General features: G+C 32.7%; 2 protein-coding genes across 5 annotated transcripts; one reads left to right on the forward strand and one right to left on the reverse strand.

Moving 5' to 3' along the window:
- Positions 1–131: 131 nt before the first annotated feature.
- Aqp (aquaporin) lies at positions 132–5,383 on the forward strand. 4 transcript variants are annotated; one of them, XM_078176383.1, is made up of 6 exons: positions 132–219; positions 1,561–1,578; positions 1,703–1,919; positions 3,077–3,351; positions 4,003–4,141; positions 4,869–5,383. In XM_078176383.1, the coding sequence occupies exons 3-6, from the start codon at positions 1,739–1,741 to the stop codon at positions 5,063–5,065; spliced, it is 792 nt and encodes a 263-aa protein (XP_078032509.1). In that variant the 5' UTR covers positions 132–219; positions 1,561–1,578; positions 1,703–1,738; the 3' UTR covers positions 5,066–5,383. The 4 variants fall into 4 exon arrangements, with proteins under 4 accessions (XP_078032509.1, XP_078032512.1, XP_078032511.1 ...); XM_078176382.1 differs by lacking the exon at positions 132–219 and adding an exon at positions 890–1,145; XM_078176386.1 differs by lacking the exons at positions 132–219; positions 1,561–1,578 and adding an exon at positions 773–857.
- Positions 5,384–5,417: 34 nt separating this feature from the next.
- Positions 5,418–19,739, reverse strand: LOC144467534 (1-phosphatidylinositol 4,5-bisphosphate phosphodiesterase). The gene is made up of 20 exons (XM_078176381.1): positions 19,501–19,739; positions 18,741–18,800; positions 17,972–18,112; positions 17,807–17,886; positions 17,589–17,724; positions 16,552–16,652; positions 16,293–16,459; positions 15,163–15,373; positions 14,387–14,645; positions 13,496–13,681; positions 11,210–11,384; positions 10,939–11,096; positions 10,200–10,403; positions 9,457–9,655; positions 8,623–8,793; positions 8,399–8,539; positions 7,548–7,722; positions 7,247–7,450; positions 6,048–6,294; positions 5,418–5,963 (listed from the first exon to the last, which is right to left on the reverse strand). Exons 1-20 carry the CDS (start codon positions 19,669–19,671, stop codon positions 5,895–5,897), a joined length of 3,255 nt encoding a protein of 1,084 aa, XP_078032507.1. The 5' UTR covers positions 19,672–19,739; the 3' UTR covers positions 5,418–5,894.
- Between the last annotated feature and the right edge of the window lie 692 nt (positions 19,740–20,431).

Below are 20,431 nucleotides of genomic sequence, written 5' to 3' on the forward strand. Positions count from 1 at the left end.
TCTTCGTAATGGGGCTTCATAATTCGCTGCTGTCGGATAAGCCTTCATTGTGCTTCATTGGTGAACTCAATTCACTTCATCACATTGTAAGTCAACTAATTCTGTCAAGGATATTACTGCTGACGTATCGAATTTACCACATTCAGTACTATAAACGGTTTGAGAGCAGATTATAACGCATTAAATCCTAGAAAAAAACTCATTTATTTATCGACCAAGGTAAAATAAGTTTTAATTGACACAATACCGACCGTACAAAGAATCGAAATGTGAAAAATTGGTAGTACTTCACAAGTATTGAATTAATTGAATACGAAACGTTTCAATAAATAATCATAATGATAAAACATTTATTGACATCTGTCGTAAATTTAAAAAGAATCGAGATTAGTAAAATTTAATTTAAACGATAAAAATAGGCAAAAAAATGAATTAAACAAAAATAGATTAAAATACCTTTTATAAATGTTCAATTTTGATACGGAAATAAAATTAAAAGAATAAAACAAGCGTAAGGATAAGAGAATTAATATAACATTATATTACATATAAAATTACAAATGTACAAATTTTGTACTACTTTCATAAAATTGCGTTTACATGGTAATTTAATATTTTAATAAATATTAAAAAGTCAGATTAAAAAATCGTTAAATTAATTTAATAAAGTTACGTAAGGTCATTCAAAAAGTTCAAAATTTTTAAAACGGATTAATGTTTAAAAACGTAATTACTGTTTGTTAAATTTAAACTACGTATAAATGACATTGTTTCAATACTACAAATTTCGTAAAGAGCGGATACAGAAACGAGTTTTCTCCCATATTTTCGCAGTTTATAAGAAATTAATATCGTTAGTATGTATCAGAAGTAAATGCGTGGTTAATTAAAATGTTTGCATGCGAAAAACTAGTGAATTTGTACACACAGCGACGATGTCCAACCAGGTAATTCGGGAGTACAGTTATTTAAAGCATAGCGACATATCCGTGCGGATATATTCAATTACACTGGCCAGTTTTAAATAACTCTTGTCGCGCGTAAAGAGAAAGAAAGGGCTGAGAAATAGCTTAAATACTGTGTTAACGTGCAATAATTCGATCGGAAAAAGATGCTACAAACGAGTGAAGCTCGATGATATTCACGTAAGTTACAATAGCACGAACGTCCTACGACGGACATCTGAAACCATAGTTTGCTGAATGATCGTGTACCGTTGCATAATGCCCTGGTTTTAGCTTCCCGTTACTTGCATTTCATACCAGCATTATGACGTTGACATACTATGCACGTTGATTTTTAAATTGAACAACATCTATTGTTAATAATGTCTTAACATATTGTCCGTTTTCCGTTCTTTATTTCAAAATGTCAAATTCTTCATATTCTATACCATAGTATAAATATAAAAATAAAATTAGAGAAATGTTTCAACAATTGATATAATAATATAGAATGATAAAATTATTGAAATACTTTTATCATATTATTAAATACTAATGTTTTAAACTGATATATCATTATGCTTTTAATAAACAAATATTGCATTTATTTTTTAAGGATCGATCGCTTCGAATGGTAAGTACCAAATTCTTAATTGAAATTTTATTTTTAACGATTTGAAGTAAATATTATGATTTATTTTCATCCTAGATTTGATTAAATATTAATAGACCTATACATGTATTCGTTGTTTTTGTAGAATTTCCATTCATCTTGAAAATATTTAATAAACATTATGGCTGCAACTTTAATTGCATTAGGCGTTTCCACATTTTATATAATACTTACGAGTCTCATAGCCTATTGGGCAAGAAGATATGTGGATTATTATATACGGGATCCGTTTGTAAAGTCTTTATTCTTGGAAGGCATTGCCACTGCTGAACTTTGCGGGGCATGTTTCGAACTTATAATAAGTAAGTTTTTCATAAGAATTTTCACTTCGTTACACTGTAAATTAATTAATTTGATTTTTTTATATATAATGAAATAAATAACAAGTTTAACGATCTTTGGAATTAACATAAATAAATAATCTTTAATTTACATCGAAGTAAGATAAAATTTCGAAGAAAATTTATTTGTTTTTAAGTGTACAATAGTATCTACTTTTAGAGATTATTTATTAAGTATAACAAGTAAATCAATAGCACCGAAAGCTATTATACAGAGTGTCCTTAAATTAAGCACCTTAAATAACTCACTTGATATTGAAAACTTTTTTCTAGTTTCTGCAAAACTAGTTTCTGCAAAACTTTTTTCTAAAAAAAAATTTTTCGACATTTCAAGGTAATCAATTTTTTTGATAAATACATTTGCAGTTTTCTATTATTGTGAAACTGCAATATTATTTTACAATTATATTTACTTTCCATTTAGTTTCATTATGTAAGGTTATAAGATGATAGATCGTTGACCCTGAAATTTCGAAAAATGCAGCCTTTAGAAAAGTTTCTTGCTTGCAAGGATGTTTGTTCTTTCCAATCAAATCATGTTCTTCGCTATCACTTCTTCCTATTATTAATAACAACTAGACTGTGGATTTTGTGCATTTATAAGAAAAATAAGGCAAATATCAGTGGAAACATTTATTATATAGATTCGGAAGTATTATTCATTCAATGAGAGCACTCTTCAAATGAATTCCGAAAGTCAACATTTGTTTACATATTATTTCTTTAAAAGTCAAGGACAACAATTTATTTTGATCTCTGAAATTTTCACGCGGACCCGTAGTAATATAAATCGGCTTTTTCTCCCGATCGGTAGCCTGTGAGTCACTTGTCATAGTAACCATTAATTTTTCATCTATTACTAAGATAAATGTGTTATATTGTACTACCGTAAGCTTCAATATTATTATATAACATTTTTAAATATTAAATATCTTTCGAAGTTAATAAAATAAATTACATCAAAATTGAAACGAAAATTTAACGTTAAGCTAAATTTTTATGAGCGAATGGCCGGTCGATAAAGTGTTAAGGGTTCGCGACAAGCGGTACACCCTTTGCATTATCGGTATTGGTTGCCTTGGGTTTGAACATTTCTGCATTGCGCATCCGTATTTCAGTCGCGGATAATTGGGGTGTCTCCATGTATGGTCTATTTTTGTTCGCGCTGACGATTTGGTGGTCCATGAACTGGGATGACGCAAGTGCCTGCCCCTATACACATATCGAGGAGGTCGTCGAGGGGAAGAAATCGCTGCGCGACGCTTTCCTATTAATCTGGGCTGAGCTTATTGGCGGTCTTGCCATTTTTAGATACGTGCAATTACTCTGGGCCCTGGAAATTGTCTCGACGCACAAAAACAGAGCATTCGAGGACTGCACCACTGATTTGCAAGTAAGAACAACGAACATTCAATGCATCGTTATGTGTTTAGCATAGAAGGATCGTTTGGCTTGCGATCGAGGATTCAACTTAAACATGTTTCCTAACTTTTCAATAAAGTAACATTGTAAACCCAAGATCACTTCCTGGATGATCAAAAAATTCGGTTTATTTGCCTTATTGATAATATTTAGTTTTATAATGTCTCTCTAACTGCTGGAAATATTTTGAAATATTTTTCTAAAGAAATTCCTATATTATTTACAAAAGGATCGCAAACGAATTTTGCATGCAATTACTTTATGTTTGTAATAGAACAAATTTATTCGATAAATTATTTTGCTTAAATGATTGACTTTTTGTAAACAAAAAGAAACGAATAGGGTTTCAAGAATTAATGAATCAGCTGACGAGTCTAATCGTAATCTACTGTATCCACTTCCCTGAAATAGTAGAACATACAAACGAAGGGTCGACTGTAAAAATGATATTCATTTTTCTCGTGCCCTGACTTTTTATGATTTAGTAAACTGTTTTACTTTAAACAAAATAATTTAATTTTTAATTGATCCCACTGTAAAATGGAGGTGTCTCGACTTAGGCGTTTTAGAATTAAGGATGTCGTTAACATCCGTCTAATGTAATTTTAATTCCTGTTTCAAGGTGCCTGTAATATTCGGAGCATTCGTCGAATGTGTAGCAACTTGTGTATACCGAGTCGTATCGCACGCTTTGAATGATATAAACCCACGGTTCAGCATTATTATTGACTCCTTTATCGGGACAAGTTTGGTTATCGCAGGTTCGTCTCACTTAAAATATTTATTTAAACAGACGAGACTAACTAGGTAAGAGAATATAAAATTAAGTAAATAAATTTAAGTAGTCGCGCACAACTCGTACGCGATTGACTGAATAATTTACTTCATTGAATCATTAATATGCTGTGCTTTTTTTAATTATTCACGCTTGTATATCTCTAAATTACAATTTAAAATTTGATAAAAAGAAAAGTTACTTCTTTTAAAAGACATTTAGAATAACATTTTTTTCTTAAATAGTTTTCTTACGTAAATATCTGGACAACTATTTCACTTAAATGAAAGCAATCGATCTTGTATTATAAATAGAATCAACCGAAGCAATATTTTAAACAATTAAATACATTACTCCGATCTGGTATTTAGTAAAATATCCTTCAAACTTTGAAGTTTGCATGAACATTTACAATTTAATTGTCATAATTTTATTAATTAGAAAACATCGCTATATGTCTTATTTAAATGTTTCGCGCATGACAAATAATTACCAGCGAACTTATAAAAATTGTATAGATATTCATTACTGAAATAGTAATTGTTATAATTTCAACTAAAGGGTCGAAAAATAACGTTTCGTTTTTTTTGCCAATGATGACGCGATCTAATTCTGTTGATCGACACTTGCACGTATTTTAAGAAACCCATTTGCTTGGGAATGCACATCGATGTCACGATCGAAAGTTTTGTCTATTTCTATTCTGTTTCCAGCGTTTGATTATTCTGGCGGCTACTTTAATCCAGCGCTGGCCACCGGTTTGAAATACGGATGTTTGGGGACCAGTTTTATGGAGCATGTGATCGTCTATTGGGTCGGAGCGTGTGCCGGGTCCATTGCGTCTTTACGAGTTTATAGGCTGCCGTCTATTCAAAGCTTTGTGCAACGACATAAGGAGAAAACGCTTTAAGCTACAGACACCCTTCTTTATTTCGCCGCGAGTTTCACGGTTTGTGTTATTTACGTATTTCTTTTCTCTTTCGTCGTTTATCTGACATGGAACCGCGTGTCTCCCTTTCCACGGATGTTTCCTATCCCACCTATCAGATTGTTATGAAACGTTGTTTCTTCGCACAACCGAGTTTCAAAGTCATCGCCGACTCGCGTACCGAACGCTCGCGAACGGCTGAATGCTCGCACGAAGGCACAGTGCGATAGTCATAGTACAAGACTTTGTGTTCGTAACTAATAAAAAATGTACATAATGTATCATAATTGTACATAGAAATAAATCATTTTTAAGCAACTTCGTCGCGAGTTCATTGATTTAAAAGGCATATTTATTGGAACGTAACATTGCTCTCATAAAACGTTATAATTATAGTTACAATATAATACTTTTAAACTGTATAGCGATATGCGTTAACGTTAGTCACAGTTATATAAAAAACATTACAAATAAATGTTTATCAAAAATACGAAAGAACAGATATAACAATAAATAGAATCTGGAAACGTTCGCCGAAAATTCTGGTCGCCGAATGTTTTACAAAGCTATTGAGAAATATATAAATATATATAGATTCGTTATGTAGTAAAATCTTATCAAACGGATCGTTTGTACATAAATTGTCGTCAAAATAATTTAAGAAGTTAGAATCGAAAGCGGTCTAGCAATCAATAAAGTGCAAATAGACGAACTGAATACGTGAAGAAAGTATGCTGTAAACTGCATAGAAGAATATTCTCAAGTATGATTTGTAAAGTATCACGATGAAATGTGGATTAACATTCACGATTCAGACGAAAAATTCTGCTTTAGACGACAGGTCCCAGTGAATTGCTTCGTTCTTGTACATTTCAATGGTCTGCAACAGAGAATACCTCATTAGAGTATAAGTAGTTCATAAATATCTTCTCTTGTCCAACGCAACAATTCAATTCATATCTACCGCGGTAATTTCGCCGTCCAGTTCAGCTACTTGTTTCTCGTGCGTTTTCGTCAATTTCTCTTTCTCACGATTCTGCTTGATCTGCACGGTTTTCCTTTCCTGCATGAACTTCTTCGTGTTTTGCTCCTTTTTCTCACGAAGTCGACGGTCTTTGTCACCTTTCGACTTCAGCGCCTTGTCATTCATTACTTCTTTCGCCGTTTCCACGGATGCCTTTACTTGGTTCGCATTCATTTCCTTTATGTCTCTGAAAACACGACATTTCGCAATGATATTTATATTTTATTCACTTCTTTTCTGTCCATATTTCGTTTTACATCATTTTGATCATAGTTATATCATATACTACCTAGTAAGTTCTTTTTAGAACTTGAAATTTGTCTTGTTCATGTCATTGATATTCGAGTAAAATTTGTTATTTTAACAAATACACGTCTGATTAAATTGAAAATATATGTGTCCATAATTATGAAAGTGGTCTAAGCCATATATTTCTTGTTTCGAGATATTTAACGAATTGCATTTGCATAAATTAAAATATATTTTCACGTTATGCGATCTTTTTATTTAGAATTTTATTAGTCTTGATTAATGGAAATTTATTATGAATATGAAATTTTGTGTGAATTTCATACGAAAATATTGTTTTTAAAGCTTGAATTGACTTAGACCATTTTCAAAATTAACTGAATGTCCTATAAATGACTTAAAGCAATAAAGAACTATGAGTTCTATTTGAAACAATAACTTTAATGAAATAAGTCATGCACATTTATTAATGATTCTACAAAAGGAATGCATTTTTATCATTTCGAGTTTTTAAGATTTTAAAAATGTTCCTGAAAAATTGGAGGAATGTATGGCAGTAAACACATAATATCTTTATGTTTTTCTTCCGATACCTGGTCATTTTATCGGCTTATTATGTCGTTCAGAAACGCGTCAAAGAGGGCTACGCGTCGTTTTCAAGTTATGTTTATATAATTTCTTTAAATTTTTAGACTTGGACCACTTTCACAATAATTTGATATATGTGCATGGGCACATATATCATCGCGAAGCATATAACAAATTGAATTTAATATATGTATACAATAAGTAAAACATATAAAGAAGTCAGATAAAAATTCAAAATTAGAGTGTTATTATAGCGTTAATACTCGACTTTTATATAAGAAAATGAAGTAGCGTCCACGTACTTGTCATGTTTCGCCTGCAATTGCTTCACCTGGCCGGCCTGCACCACTTCAATTAATTTTTTGAATTCTTCCCTCGCGCTCTCCGTCTGATTCTTCAATAGCTCCCATTCCTCTTTCCGTTGCTTTTCCACCATGGCGGACCATTGAGCGGTCTGCTCGCTTATAACCTTTTTCACATTCGCGTCTTGGAGTAACGCGTTTTTGCTGCAACACACAGGATTCATCATTGCCAGCTCCGATCAGGCGCGACAGTATCCGAGGCAATTTCTGCTGAACGAAAGTAACAGTTTCGATTACATACTCTTTCCCTTTCACCAATTTATCAATGGCGCTGCAATGGTTCTTCTGCATCGTCTGCCGTTCCTTTAGATGCTTCTTTCTCATCGTGTCCAATTCCTTCAGCTGCTTCTTACCCTGCTTGAAGGTTTTTTCTCGTCGCAGCGACTCCACCGTAATAGGCTCAGGTTTAAACTCCTCTGCAAAAATCGTGAAAATATGGACGTAGAATATCAGAAAACTATGAAATACGGATAAACCATTCGACCGTATTTACAAGTTTGTGAGCTTGTAAAACGAATATTGAAATTTCTCAAGAAGATAGTTATGTGAAAAATGTAATAACAAATTAAAATATATCCAGAATCGGGTACCATTTGATTTAGTTTGAAAAGCTCTGTCACTGTGCGAAATCTTCTCAAATGTCGGTGTCAGACCTGAAGGTCTTTATTAGTTAAATTCAAGACATTTGGTCTACTTTCGAAAAAGTTATTCCGTTTAGAAAGATCGTTATGCATACAACTATTTCGCATTCGTTCGGACGGTGGCACGCAAATTAATAGCTTGTTATAGTGCTATTCACCAGTATCGAAGGAGAAGCTATTGTGTTTTCATTTTCTCTCGCGTAGCAATCTAAAATTTACTAATAAATGGATCTGCTGTTTATAGCAATTTTGTCTTTCCTTCCACGAGGCGGATCTTATTCGCTTTAATTGCAAGCTCCGCCGAATGTTTAACTGTCGTTACCACGAGTCACCCGAGCATGAAACGAGGCAAAGCGAATTCATCTCGGAATAATTAAGAAGGTTTATTCAATGGTTTTCCATCGCCTCGAACGTTATGAATGAGATTTACTTAAAAAGTGTGTGTATATACCCTTCTTAGCCTCCTCCTCTTTCTTCTTCTTCGCTTCGGCTTTCGCGTCGGTTTGCTCGATTCCAAGTCCTTTCATCGTCTCGGCTTGTTTTTCCGCTCCCTTGCCGAATCCGCCCGGATCAGACAGGGCAGCCATGAAGTCTGCAACCGAAGGAACCGTGCTCGAATCAGAGCCGTCCCGGCACATTTCTATTTTTGCCCGCGAAACTTGCTCAAGTTATTACCTTCGAATCCATCGGGCACGTAAATCTTCAGCTCAATGTTGCAGAACAACATCGGCAATGCCATAGGAAAATTAGCTTCGGTCTTCAGCGAAATATGTCTATATCCAGCCTGGAGGCCGTCCAATGGCAGAATTCGTTGACCCAACAGCTTGCCGGACTCCTCGTACACGCCTGTATTAACAACAAATAATAATCAATTTCTTTACGTGCGATTCGAGTCGTTTCCTTTTCGAGTAACCTGTGCTCAGATTTTCTTCATCTTACGTTTTATTTATAATTAAACTAAGTATTTTATGCCTTTATGACAGAAATGAGAGACCTATTGTAATACTAACTTTAAACAGAAATAACTTTCGAAATCACAATTGTTTCTTGCAACAGATGCAGATAATTTTTATTCTGATCCAAGTTCCACGGTCTACTCATAGTACTAGACACTGTCTTAAATTTGTTATTAATTATTACGGTTTTTATGCATTTATTACAAAAATGAGTAGCTGCAATTTGGAACAAAATGAAAGGTTTTAAAAAATTTAAAAAGGTAAACATCTTAAGAACAGTCTATTAAAATAATTGTTACATATTTTCCATTATTTGCAAGTTATGAAAAATATTTCTATTTTGCATAATACTCCGTGGTTTATTAATTATAATCGTTCTAAAGTATTTCATGTAGCTAGCACTAAAGTAATTAATTGATTATTAATACTGATTATTAACTATTAGGTACTCGATATAATTTTGTAGTCAATATTTTATAGCAGACGCTTCTTCCAAATCTTTTTTACTGGCACATATTAATAATTGGAATATTTAAAATTGATTTCACATTACCCAATCTGAGCACTGCTAAGTCTGGTAGCACAACTTTTCGGAAGAGGAACGGTTCCTCGTTGTAAACTGGATTTAAGCCGTTCGCTGGTACCATTCTCGTTCTAAATTCCTTTTTGATGGTGTCTGCCGGCAGACCGTACATATCAACTTCGACGTAAGTGCCCACTTTCTTGTCAGACAGAAACTGTCCTGCAATCACCTGTCAATCAGACGAGGTTAATTAAGGAAATCTTGCACGCCGATTATTCTGAGTTTACGATGAATGGATCGCAGAGCTTTGCGCATTTAAAGCGTGCGCTGATTATTCAAAATTAAAAAACGTATTAATTGACAAGGTCTACTAGCATTTTTACTTTCTTCTTACGACGAGTAATCTTTTAGTTGACGAAGAATATTTATATCTAATTCGAAGTTTTTTAACATTACAAATGAAAACAAGAATGTGCACGAAGAAGCGCTGTTTAATTATTACATTTCTATTAATTCACGAGTCAATGCATTCTTATATAGTTCAATGTTATTGTTATTATATTCTTATTGTTAATAACAGTATAATGTGAATACGTTGCTAATTAGACATTTTGTCGTCATACTTAATAAAAAATTATTTCCTTTGCATTAAGTATATTTTTATGTATGGTTTAGTAATGAGTTAATAATGAGATACTCAATTTTAAGCAAAAATTTAAATCTCCAAACTATCTGTTATTAAGTAAGAGCTGTTAGCGAATGATAATACTTACTTGGACAGAACATTGAGCAGTGATGACACCGTCCACGTCCTCAGAAAATGGATCGAAGATTTTGTCTAACCTTCTCATGAATTCTGGCTTCAATAAGTAGCCGGTTGTTGCATTGAACTCGAATTTTCCTTGATTCAGCTGCATTGGCAAGTCTGGTGTTTGAAAATTCAATGCCACCATCTGACAGCCAGCATTCCAAAAGACCTAATTGTTGAAAGTATGTAAACAAATTATTAACTTACATTGTTAAGGAGGTATTGTCAAAAATGCTGCTGTATTTCAAACATTCAATGATTTTAGAAAGAATTTACACATTTTATGCACGTTGATTAACTTATGAAGTAAGACAAATATATTAAAAGCACAAAATCGAGACTTCAGGGGAAACATAAAACATATTAAAATTTTATTAATAATTAACAGTAGAATAACATTTTTTATAAGCAAATGTATAAACATCGTCATTGCTTGAGAGAAACTCTTTCATTTAAACTAATAAATTAACTTAGTGTATATAAAATGTACAAAATCTCTTTTTCATTGTTTTTAATATTTGGAATTTGGCAGATGTGTGCAGGCTGTTTTTTATTTTTCAGTGGACATTTAATACTTTACGAAATATGAGATAAGTTATAATCAGTTTGTTGAAAACTGTTCTGAACAAGAGACAAATAAAATCACCCCGACGCTAAACAATTTCCCGGAAAATGAAAATTTGTATTGCAAATAAATAATTTACCTGTGGCATGTAATTCGAGGAATCGGCGCGAGTACCCTTCGGATAAATTCGACTCATTTGACGTTTGTTGTAATTGACGAACTCCACCGAATGCGTTTTCAGATAATTCAACGCTGCGGTTTCCGAGAACGAGGACATGTTGTGATGAATGTTCTTTTCTAAAATAGCAACGTTACGAAATTATTATTTCCACGAAAAATTGTATTCGTTGTAACAGAAAACGTCAGCTTACTTTTCGTTAATGCGAAAGAATAAACCGTGTTTTACGTACTTATCGCGGCTTCGAAGCTCTGGAACTTTATCGGTTGCGCATAATTTATCATTGAAGACAGCCAAGGATGGCAAGCCATGGTACTCCCAGTGTACTGGATAGGTGGTGCTTCACCTTCAGCACCTCCTTCAGCTGGTGCACCACCTTCACCTGGAGGAGCTTCCGGTGGAGCTTCCTGCAAGAATGTTACATTTTCATTTTCGACGGAAATATAATGCATACTGTAGCTCCAAGACATTACAGCTGGATGTGATCGAACGTACAGGCTTGTATGTCTGCACAGCTCTGTTCGTGATATTCTAAGCTACACCATTTTGCCAACGATGTGATCTTTAAAATTTGTATCATACTCGTTAACGACTCAAAATGTATTTAAATGACAAGTCTTTGAACAATAGAAGAGTACGCTTACAGGAATTGACTTTATTAAATGGATACTAAGATATCCTTCAGTTACGAATATAAAAAATATATTTTATGTACATCAGGTATGCAAGGGAATAAATAAACACTCTAGATAAATCATTTGAGCCACGATATGAGAAAAGTATGTACTTATTGTTCATGAGATAGATAATGTTGTCTAGAGTTACTTTATCAATCATTTACATGGTTGTAACTTTAGTTTAACAAAACATTATTAGGCTTTTTTATGTTGCTTCAGTTCAGAAAACTTTAATATGAATTTTTTAAAATATCCTAAATTATCGATGAATTATAATTCAATAAATTTAAGCTTACAGTAATATTCATATTATAATAATGTGATTCTGCAATGTGTGTTACCATAAAGAGTTAACAGTAGTAACGCTCACTAAGCGACCCCCCATTTTTAGCATCTGCGTTTATTGAACTAACTAGAACCACAAGAACAATTACACCATGCTAAACAATTTGTACTTCAATCATATACAATGCTCCGAACGATTGCATTCATTCTGATCGTTTATGTTCTCTATTGCCTGCGACCGTTTATTATACACCTAATAATTGTTTTGGACTAATTCAGATTATATAATTTTTGCATTGTACACATGCTGTACAATATTTCAACTTCTGTTGTTGCTGATTAATATAAAGCATCTTAAATTTGTACAAATGTTTTTTATAAAGCATCTTAAATTTGTACAAATATGTGCCCATAATTATAAAAGTGGTTTAAGTCAAAATTAAAAAAAATGAGTTTATCAGTTATTTTACACCACATTATTTTAAACTAAATTTATTCAATGTAAATTTTACGATATCGTCAAAAATGAACCATTAGATGGTGCTTGTAATTCCAACATTATATGGAAATCATTTAGTGTTGATTAGGGAAGTGGTCTAAGTCAAAAATTTAAAGAAATTATATAAATATAACTTGAAAACGGCGCGTGGACTTCTCCGAAAATAAAAAAAGCAAATTACTTAGACGACCCTGAGCACTATTATGATCTGATAGAAAAGTGTAGAAAACGAAATACATTTTCGATAAAACGAATGTCGCAGCCGGATTTTATTTCAACGAAATCACTAGATGAGTCAACAACAGGAAGAGGAAAAAATACCGCGGGCGAATCTATCTCTTGACTGCAAATACAATGGACGAGATTCGTGAAAAATGAACCATATAAAATGTTCTATAAAACTTCTTTAGATGCTCCTGAATTCCACGTTTCGGAATTTTCACCTAAAAGAGGAAGACCCAGAATATACGGAAATATTAAGCTACTTCGTATATAAACCACTACTAGACCAGTATCGGAAGAAAAACATAAAGATATTATGTGTTTATTACCTCATGTGTTTATTTCTCAGGTTTTTCAGGGACATTTTAAAAATTTTAAAAATTCGAAATGATAAAAATGCATTCCTTTTGTAGAGTCATTAATAAATGTGCATTTTAATAAATGTGCATATTTCATTAAAGTTATTGTGTCAAATAAAACTCATAGTGCTTTATTGCTTTAAGTTATTTATAGGACATCATTTTCGTATGAAATTCACACAAAATTTCATATTCATAATAAATTTCCATTAATCAAAACTAATAAAATTCTAAATTAAAAGATCGCATAATATAAAAATATATTTTAATCTATGCAAATGCAATTCGTTAAATATCTCGAAACAAGAAATATATGACTTAGACCACTTTCATAATTATGGGCACATACATATAGTTGTTAGCTAATGATTGCATTATAGCTACTTGGCAACGTCGATCTCGTTAGAGCTTGGACCGTCAAAGCCGCAGACATAAAAAAACCGATTTGAACGAAAAGTACAATGATAGTGATAAACCTTTGGTTCCTGTGGTGGTGGCGCAGGTGCGTTCGGGTCCTCAACCACTTCATCCTTCGCTTCGAATTGTCCGGAGCGGAATAACTCGAGTTCGACTTTCTCTACCTCCGGCTTCAGTCTCTTATTCTTAATTAATATTTTGCGCTTCAATGCGCTCGGAGGTGGAAGCGGTTGTCCCGGCTCAAGCTGTAGCATTCAATTTGCAATTATTTATGAAATTCTCTCTATCTATTCTTCGCGGAGAGAAAACAGACGTAAATTATTAACCCAGACGACTTATATACAAATTTGCAGTTTTCCACTGTCTAGTAGTATTCATTATAATATTCAACTGTATGTCGTGAATTAATTCATCATTATACTTAACAGATAGTGATAATACAATTTTATACTAATGTTAATGTTCAATGCTTGTGTTAAAATTGACTGAGCGAAATACCAAACAATGAGGACATTAGAAGAATTTTAAAACGTTTTACGTGCCCCTTAACTTGTCGAAATCATTGAAAGAAGAAGTTTCTATTTATCTTCTGTCCCCGTATTTAATTAATAAAACTTTTATTTTGCACGAGGACCTATAATCTATTCATATTAAAATGTGGTTTCGTGTTCTTCTAATGAAATTACAAAAATTGAATAAGACATACGATTTTTGATAAAAAGTGATTAATAAGTAAATGGTTTATATCACTCCGTCATTTGATTTACATATTTCTTTTAGAAAAGTACACGTCGAAATTTTCAGATGTCTTAAACCTTTTAAGTAATATTTACTTCTAGATGATATTAATTACGTCAATATAATTATGTTAATTTCGTCCAGCGATATCGTGGTTCGATATCTGATATAGTAGTGAAAATAACACATAGAGAAATTTAAACTTTACGTACCGGGTAATCCTTCAGAGGTTCCTTTAATAGTAAGTCGCCTAAAATTTCGTCGCAGTATTTGGCTAATTTGTATTGCTGTTTCAGACAGCAATGGTTTTCGAAACTCAGAATTATAGGATACTCCGACGTGACGAATGCAGTGTCCCTTAGAGCAATAATGACGTCTTTAAAAAGAATATCGGTACACATGGCTTTGCCGTGAGTTATGATTGGTTCCTCATCCTCTCCTTTTCCGTCCCAGCAATCGAGCTCCACACATCTGTCAATGGTATGTTGCTGGTCTTTCATTTATTTACTTCCTTCGTCTAAATTTCACTTCATTCATACTTCATTCACGGTTCAATTTATTTTATAAGATAGTACGGTCAATTAGTCTCTGTTTCTTGCTTATATTTTTATACAGAATTCCCTGTCTATTACTTATATTTTTATATAGAATTCAATGCCTATTACTTATATTTTTATACAGATTTCACTGTATATTACTTATATTTTCATACAGAATTCACTGTTTATTACTTATATTTTTGTACAGAATTCATTGTCTATTACTTATACTTTTATAAAGAATTCTATTTCCTAGTTACATTTTTTATAAAGAGTTCCTTGTTTCTTATTCATAGTTTAGCCAAGAATTTTTCGTTACTTAGTTATATTTTTATAAAGGTTTTCCCTGTTTCCCACTTACATTTTCATAAAGAATTTCTTGTCTTTCACTTATATTTTGACAACGAAGCCTTTAAGTCGCAGCACGCAAAAAATAATGAACAATTTACCTGCAGCCAGCTAACAGTACTTGTCTGTACATCTCAACGGTGCTTTTACCACCGATCTGCCTGCCGCTCAGGTAGGTATTATGGCTTGAATTAATATAGTAATGAGAAAGGGGTTGATCCATGTCCATCCACTCCTCCAGCTTGTCCAAGAACACGGGAGCATTTTCGTCGGACATTAAATAACGAATGAATCCGTCTTTACTGAAATTTTCTGCGAAAAGAACAATTTATGCGATTACAATTTATACGATCACAATTGCATGCGAAATTAACGCGGTTTCGCAGGCGTTCGATAGGCAAAACGAATTTTGGAAAATATTTTTTAAGAGAAACTGGCGATTATTTTACACGTTTTAAGAAAAGAAAGCAAAGAGGTACAGTGGTGTAGTTACATATTTCGTTCGAAATAATTACTTGATATTACAATGATGCAACTTGATTCTGTACTTTCTGTCCTACGACTTTGTTGCTCACACATAATATCGCAATTTCCAAAGTAAATGAATTTTCGTAAATATAGAATGCGTGAGAGTCATTAAAGTATGTAACTGTTGAAGTCGCATTCCCTGTTTTGCAAGACAGAGTTCTGCTAATTTCAACCAGAACGGCTTTGTACATGTCTGGAAAGTTTGCAGAAATGTGTTTTACTTTGCTGAAGATCTTCCTTGCTGTTAATGGAAGTCAGATTCACTTTGTGTACAGTGATATTATGCGTGGCCAACAAAGATCTACATAATATTAGAAATGTTAACCCTTTGCCATACTTTAACGAGTCAGACTCGTGATGGAGATTGTTAATAATAAGATGTTAGGTATAAATGTTTATCCATTCTTTTAAGTAGGAATCAAATTTCATTCTCATGTCAGCGATATTTAAACGTTGAACTAGATGTAGGCACGCAATAAATATAAAATTCCTTTTTGTTTCTAAAAAAATCATAGTAATTGTGAAGAAATGGTACTGCAAGGGGTTAATATCGATATTATTAATTAAAAAAGATTCATAAATTGAAGCTTGTAATAGGTTCGACGAAACACTAATCAATAAGTTCGTGTTAGCAATTTTTTTTTGTTCATATACCGATTGCGTAAGGTCGAAGGAATAGATAAATTCATGAGTGTCAACCTACTTGCGTTTTTCACTTTCTCATCTTGTTCGTAATCATTAATGATCTCTGTACATCGTTTTTCATCGTATAGAGGATACAAAATTTCATTGAGCCTCGGATCTCTCTGTTTCTCGTTCATAAACTGCACTAGTTGACCTAGGTTGATCGTGTCCGATTTTCCTTTTGTTCTGAAACGTAGTTTCTTCATAAGTATATTTGTTTTAGCGTTTGTTTGAACGAACTGTTCCAGATAAAACGAGAGTTTGTATTGAATTCTTACATCGATTGGAACAGTTCTTCGATGTCGTTTCGTGGACAAATTTTAAAATACATTGTTTTGAATTTGTCAAAGGTGAAGTCTTTCGGTTCGATTTTGTCGCTCTGGAAACGATAAAGTGATGCGAAATTAATAATATATAATGTCGTATTAATGTTAATAATGTAAGGAACGTAAATAGCTTCAAACATTATCTAGAAAAATTAAATTATTAAGAATTAATAAGTTCTTAAGAAACTAGTATGGCATGTAGTGTATTATATTTTACAGAATTTCTGTAGTTAGTATGATAATGCACAGCTCTTACAGACTCTGCTTATTAAAATATACATCTGTCACATTACCGAGTCACTGCTTTAACCAATTTCGCATAATTTAAGCAGGTACCTGTGTTAAAACAGTAAGAGATTAGTGAAAAAGAATTGAGTTTAAATAAAGTATCCTAAGAAAATCACAGATACAGTATACTATAATATTAAAGTATTTATATTAAAACACTTATACTATATCGTTAAAGTACTTGTATTATAGTACTTATAATATACGTACAGTATTTCATCAATAACTACGCATAATACTCACATGCATCTGAATACATGCTTTTGCTAATATGGTATTAAAGTGGCGCAGGCAACATAATATCGATTAAATGTCACCCTTTTCATAAAATCTTACTATGATAAAGTTTTCAAAGCTACTTCCTATAAATTATCCAAAGATGTACGATATATCCTGCATTCGTACATAAATAAAGATCTTTAGGACGGACTACGTTATTTAAAAATTCAAGCTATCGTTATCAGATTAAAATTAAATAGCAGCTTTTTGCATACTTCAGGTAAAATTCGACCTGCATGATATCCTCGATAGCCACAAATGACAGAACAATAGAATGGGAATGCGATAGTGTATATACGAACGATGCAGTGGCATCCCGTTTCACTTTTTTAGTCTTATGAGAATTGCTCGGCGTTTTCAACGCCGTTGAAAAAAATTGAATGAAAGAGCGAAAAAAATTGAAAGATGAGAGAGAATCTTACCTTCCCGCTAGGTAAGCCTAACTCCGACAGACCTTGATAAACGAGTTTCTCAGTTTTTCCGGAGGCAAAAGTTTTCGATATTACTTTCACCGGCACTTTTCCTTTTGAATCCACTTGGAAACTTAATCTCATCCAACTAAGTTAATAAATAAGCGGATTTTAATTTCAAAGCGATCGATAAGATTCGCATAATGAGGCGCATTCGAAGAGGTACGTACTGTTTCATTAATTGTATCGTCGGACAGACGTTCGACGCTTTCGTGTTATGCGTAATTTTTCGTAATCCAGCCTGCCAGTCCTGAATCAATCACAGTTTCTCAGAATACGTAAATTGTGGCAAGTAAACGGTAGCTAATTAACATTTTCTTGATTGCTGCCATTACCTTGGCTGTTTGCGCGTCCGCACATATGACGTGTTGATAATGAATATTCGTGTAATCGATACCAGAGCAGATAGTTAAGCTTTTCTCGTCTATTTGTTCCATGGTCCCGTGTTTACTCACTTTATTACACAACTTTGGATCCTAAAATGTTGAATATCGTCAACAATGTTTTCTATAATCTCATGTACATCATTGGTTGACAATAGTTCCACGCATTTTTCAAATAAAGTATTTTAACCCCATGCACGGCGCATCAGATTGTTACGATGATTTCAACCATAATCTACTAAATATTTTTAATAATATTATTTTTTTATTATTGATATTTAGCAATTATAATGAATGCAGACATACGATAAATATATATCTTCTTTTTCGTATACGAATATATTAACAACGAAAACGTGCCATTGACATAGCTGTGAAATTAATCGTCGTGCAAAGGGTTAGTTATTTGAAAATAACAAGCAAACTGAATTACAAAATAAATTAGTAAGTGAACTTTTGACGACCAAAGCAGTTTAAATTTGCTAATTCAATATTTATATTTTAAAGAATGTATGTAAAAAAAGAAACTTTTGGCGACTGAAGTATTTTAAATTTGCCAATTCAATAGTTATATTTTAAGAAATGTATGTAAAAAAGGAAAAAAATGATTGAAATATTTTACTAGTGAAAATGAAACAAAGTTTCATGAATCCTTAGTTCGGGTATGACGGTACTGAGATTCATTAGATTCATTACACTTTATAATTATGAGAATTGTTACCTTTGGCGTGCCGCCATAACGAATATCGCTCACTTGGGCCAACTCGATTACATCACCGTCCTGCATACAGACATAGTTGATATGAAAACTATTTCCTCTAAGTTATAATAATTATCAGTTTATAATAGTTCATTAGCGTATTAACGATTTATCGATCTTGTATACGCGCATGTGATTATTCAAATCATTTTCCATCAATATTTATACAGAAATATTGTCATCACTAGAAAGCTTCCAAGCTCTCTATTATTTAAATACATCTTACATAAGACTGTTCGAATGAAATTTCTTTAATTTCTGAATTAGAAAGTGATTAGAATGATAAATATATTCATTCAGCTATATTTATAGTAAATGTTTCTATTAACCGTTTCAATGGTATTGAAATGTTAAAGGAAAAGTAAAGATGTCCCTTACAGAAAAGAATGTTTAATGCATTAGATAATAATAAATAGAGTGCAGATTTTATGCATTTATGGCAAAAGTGAATAAGTATCGAGATTAGAAGAATTTAAGGATTATTCTGAAGTTATCGCATTATAATCTTCTTAAGATATATTATCATATAATTTTTATATAATTTATGTTTCTTTTAATCAATGAAGACGATTATCACAGCATAAAGACCTGCAGTCTATTAATGAAACACATGTAATCATTAAGCAAAAAAAGTTACTTATTTAAACGCTTTTTATTAACGTTCTATTATCGAAGCGATCGACTAATTAATGCTCGTTTAAATGGTTTTGCTTTGTTGTACCTTGCCTTCGCTCTTCCAATAGACAAAAAATCCGTACTCGTCGACTTTAAACATACAACTCGGCTCGTATTCCGTCGATTCCTTGTCTTCGAACCATCGGTCGAATACCGAGCCATTTCTCAACAGCTCCGGCACCTCGATCCGCCAATTGAATTCAAACTTCTTTGTCATGTTTCCCCTTTCTCGGTTTCGTTAACGAACGGACGCTTTCAAGAGCTGCCTTGAAGCGAACTTGGGGTTGCATGAGACTCGAATGACTCGATTCTGTCGTGAAACTTTGCTCCGGGGCGCATAATGCAATTAGAGAAATCCGATTTAACGTATGAGGATTCACCGCGTAATACCCGCCTTTTGACTTATATAAGTTCAATGTGTGCGCGCGATGAATTATCTATTATTGTTGATCGTTAGTTTCGCGAACTTACCGGTAAGGTAAAGAATGTTCCAGGTGTGAACTTTACTATCTTTAATCTTTAATGTTTTACTATTTTTTACACTTTCATTTCGACCCGAGTTTCGTTTGAATCATTTCATTGAATCAGAAATAATTCCGGTTCGGAACATTTCATAGTTAGTATTCATTGAACTGAAATTCTCAATTATTAGTAGACTTTATAATTACTGTTCTATTTAACCATTCACGCCTATTGCCAGTTTATACTTGTTCAATAATTGCTCAATGTCTGCAAAAGTTATTTCAATCGAATATATTAGACACTCACTTAAGATTACACTATCGGAATTTAATGAAACGTCTATTACAGAAAATGCAATCAAAATACTGAAAATTCGACTTGAATATAGATTGTGACATGTTTATATGGGAATGATGACGTTGATGAAAGATGTGCGTTTATTCATAGTAAAATCTTCTTACCTCGTGACTTGAAGTTTTCATCATAAGATATAATCTTCACTATAATATGTAGCG

The sequence above is a fragment of the Augochlora pura genome, chromosome 3, assembly GCF_028453695.1.
Source record: "Augochlora pura isolate Apur16 chromosome 3, APUR_v2.2.1, whole genome shotgun sequence".
NCBI classification, from domain to species: Eukaryota; Metazoa; Arthropoda; class Insecta; order Hymenoptera; family Halictidae; genus Augochlora; species Augochlora pura.

Coding starts and splice junctions, on each gene's coding strand:
- Aqp (XM_078176383.1), top strand. CDS start 1,739: ATGGCTGCAACTTTAATTGCATTAGGCGTTTCCACATTTTATATAATA. Junction 1,920..3,076: donor ATGTTTCGAACTTATAATAA/GTAAGTTTTTCA, acceptor TCCGTATTTCAG/TCGCGGATAATTGGGGTGTC. Junction 4,142..4,868: donor GACAAGTTTGGTTATCGCAG/GTTCGTCTCACT, acceptor TTCTGTTTCCAG/CGTTTGATTATTCTGGCGGC.
- LOC144467534 (XM_078176381.1), bottom strand. CDS start 19,671: ATGACAAAGAAGTTTGAATTCAATTGGCGGATCGAGGTGCCGGAGCTG. Junction 16,653..17,588: donor TAGGCTTACCTAGCGGGAAG/GTAAGATTCTCT, acceptor TATCGTTTCCAG/AGCGACAAAATCGAACCGAA. Junction 15,374..16,292: donor TGAGAAAGTGAAAAACGCAA/GTAGGTTGACAC, acceptor TTCTTTTCGCAG/AAAATTTCAGTAAAGACGGA.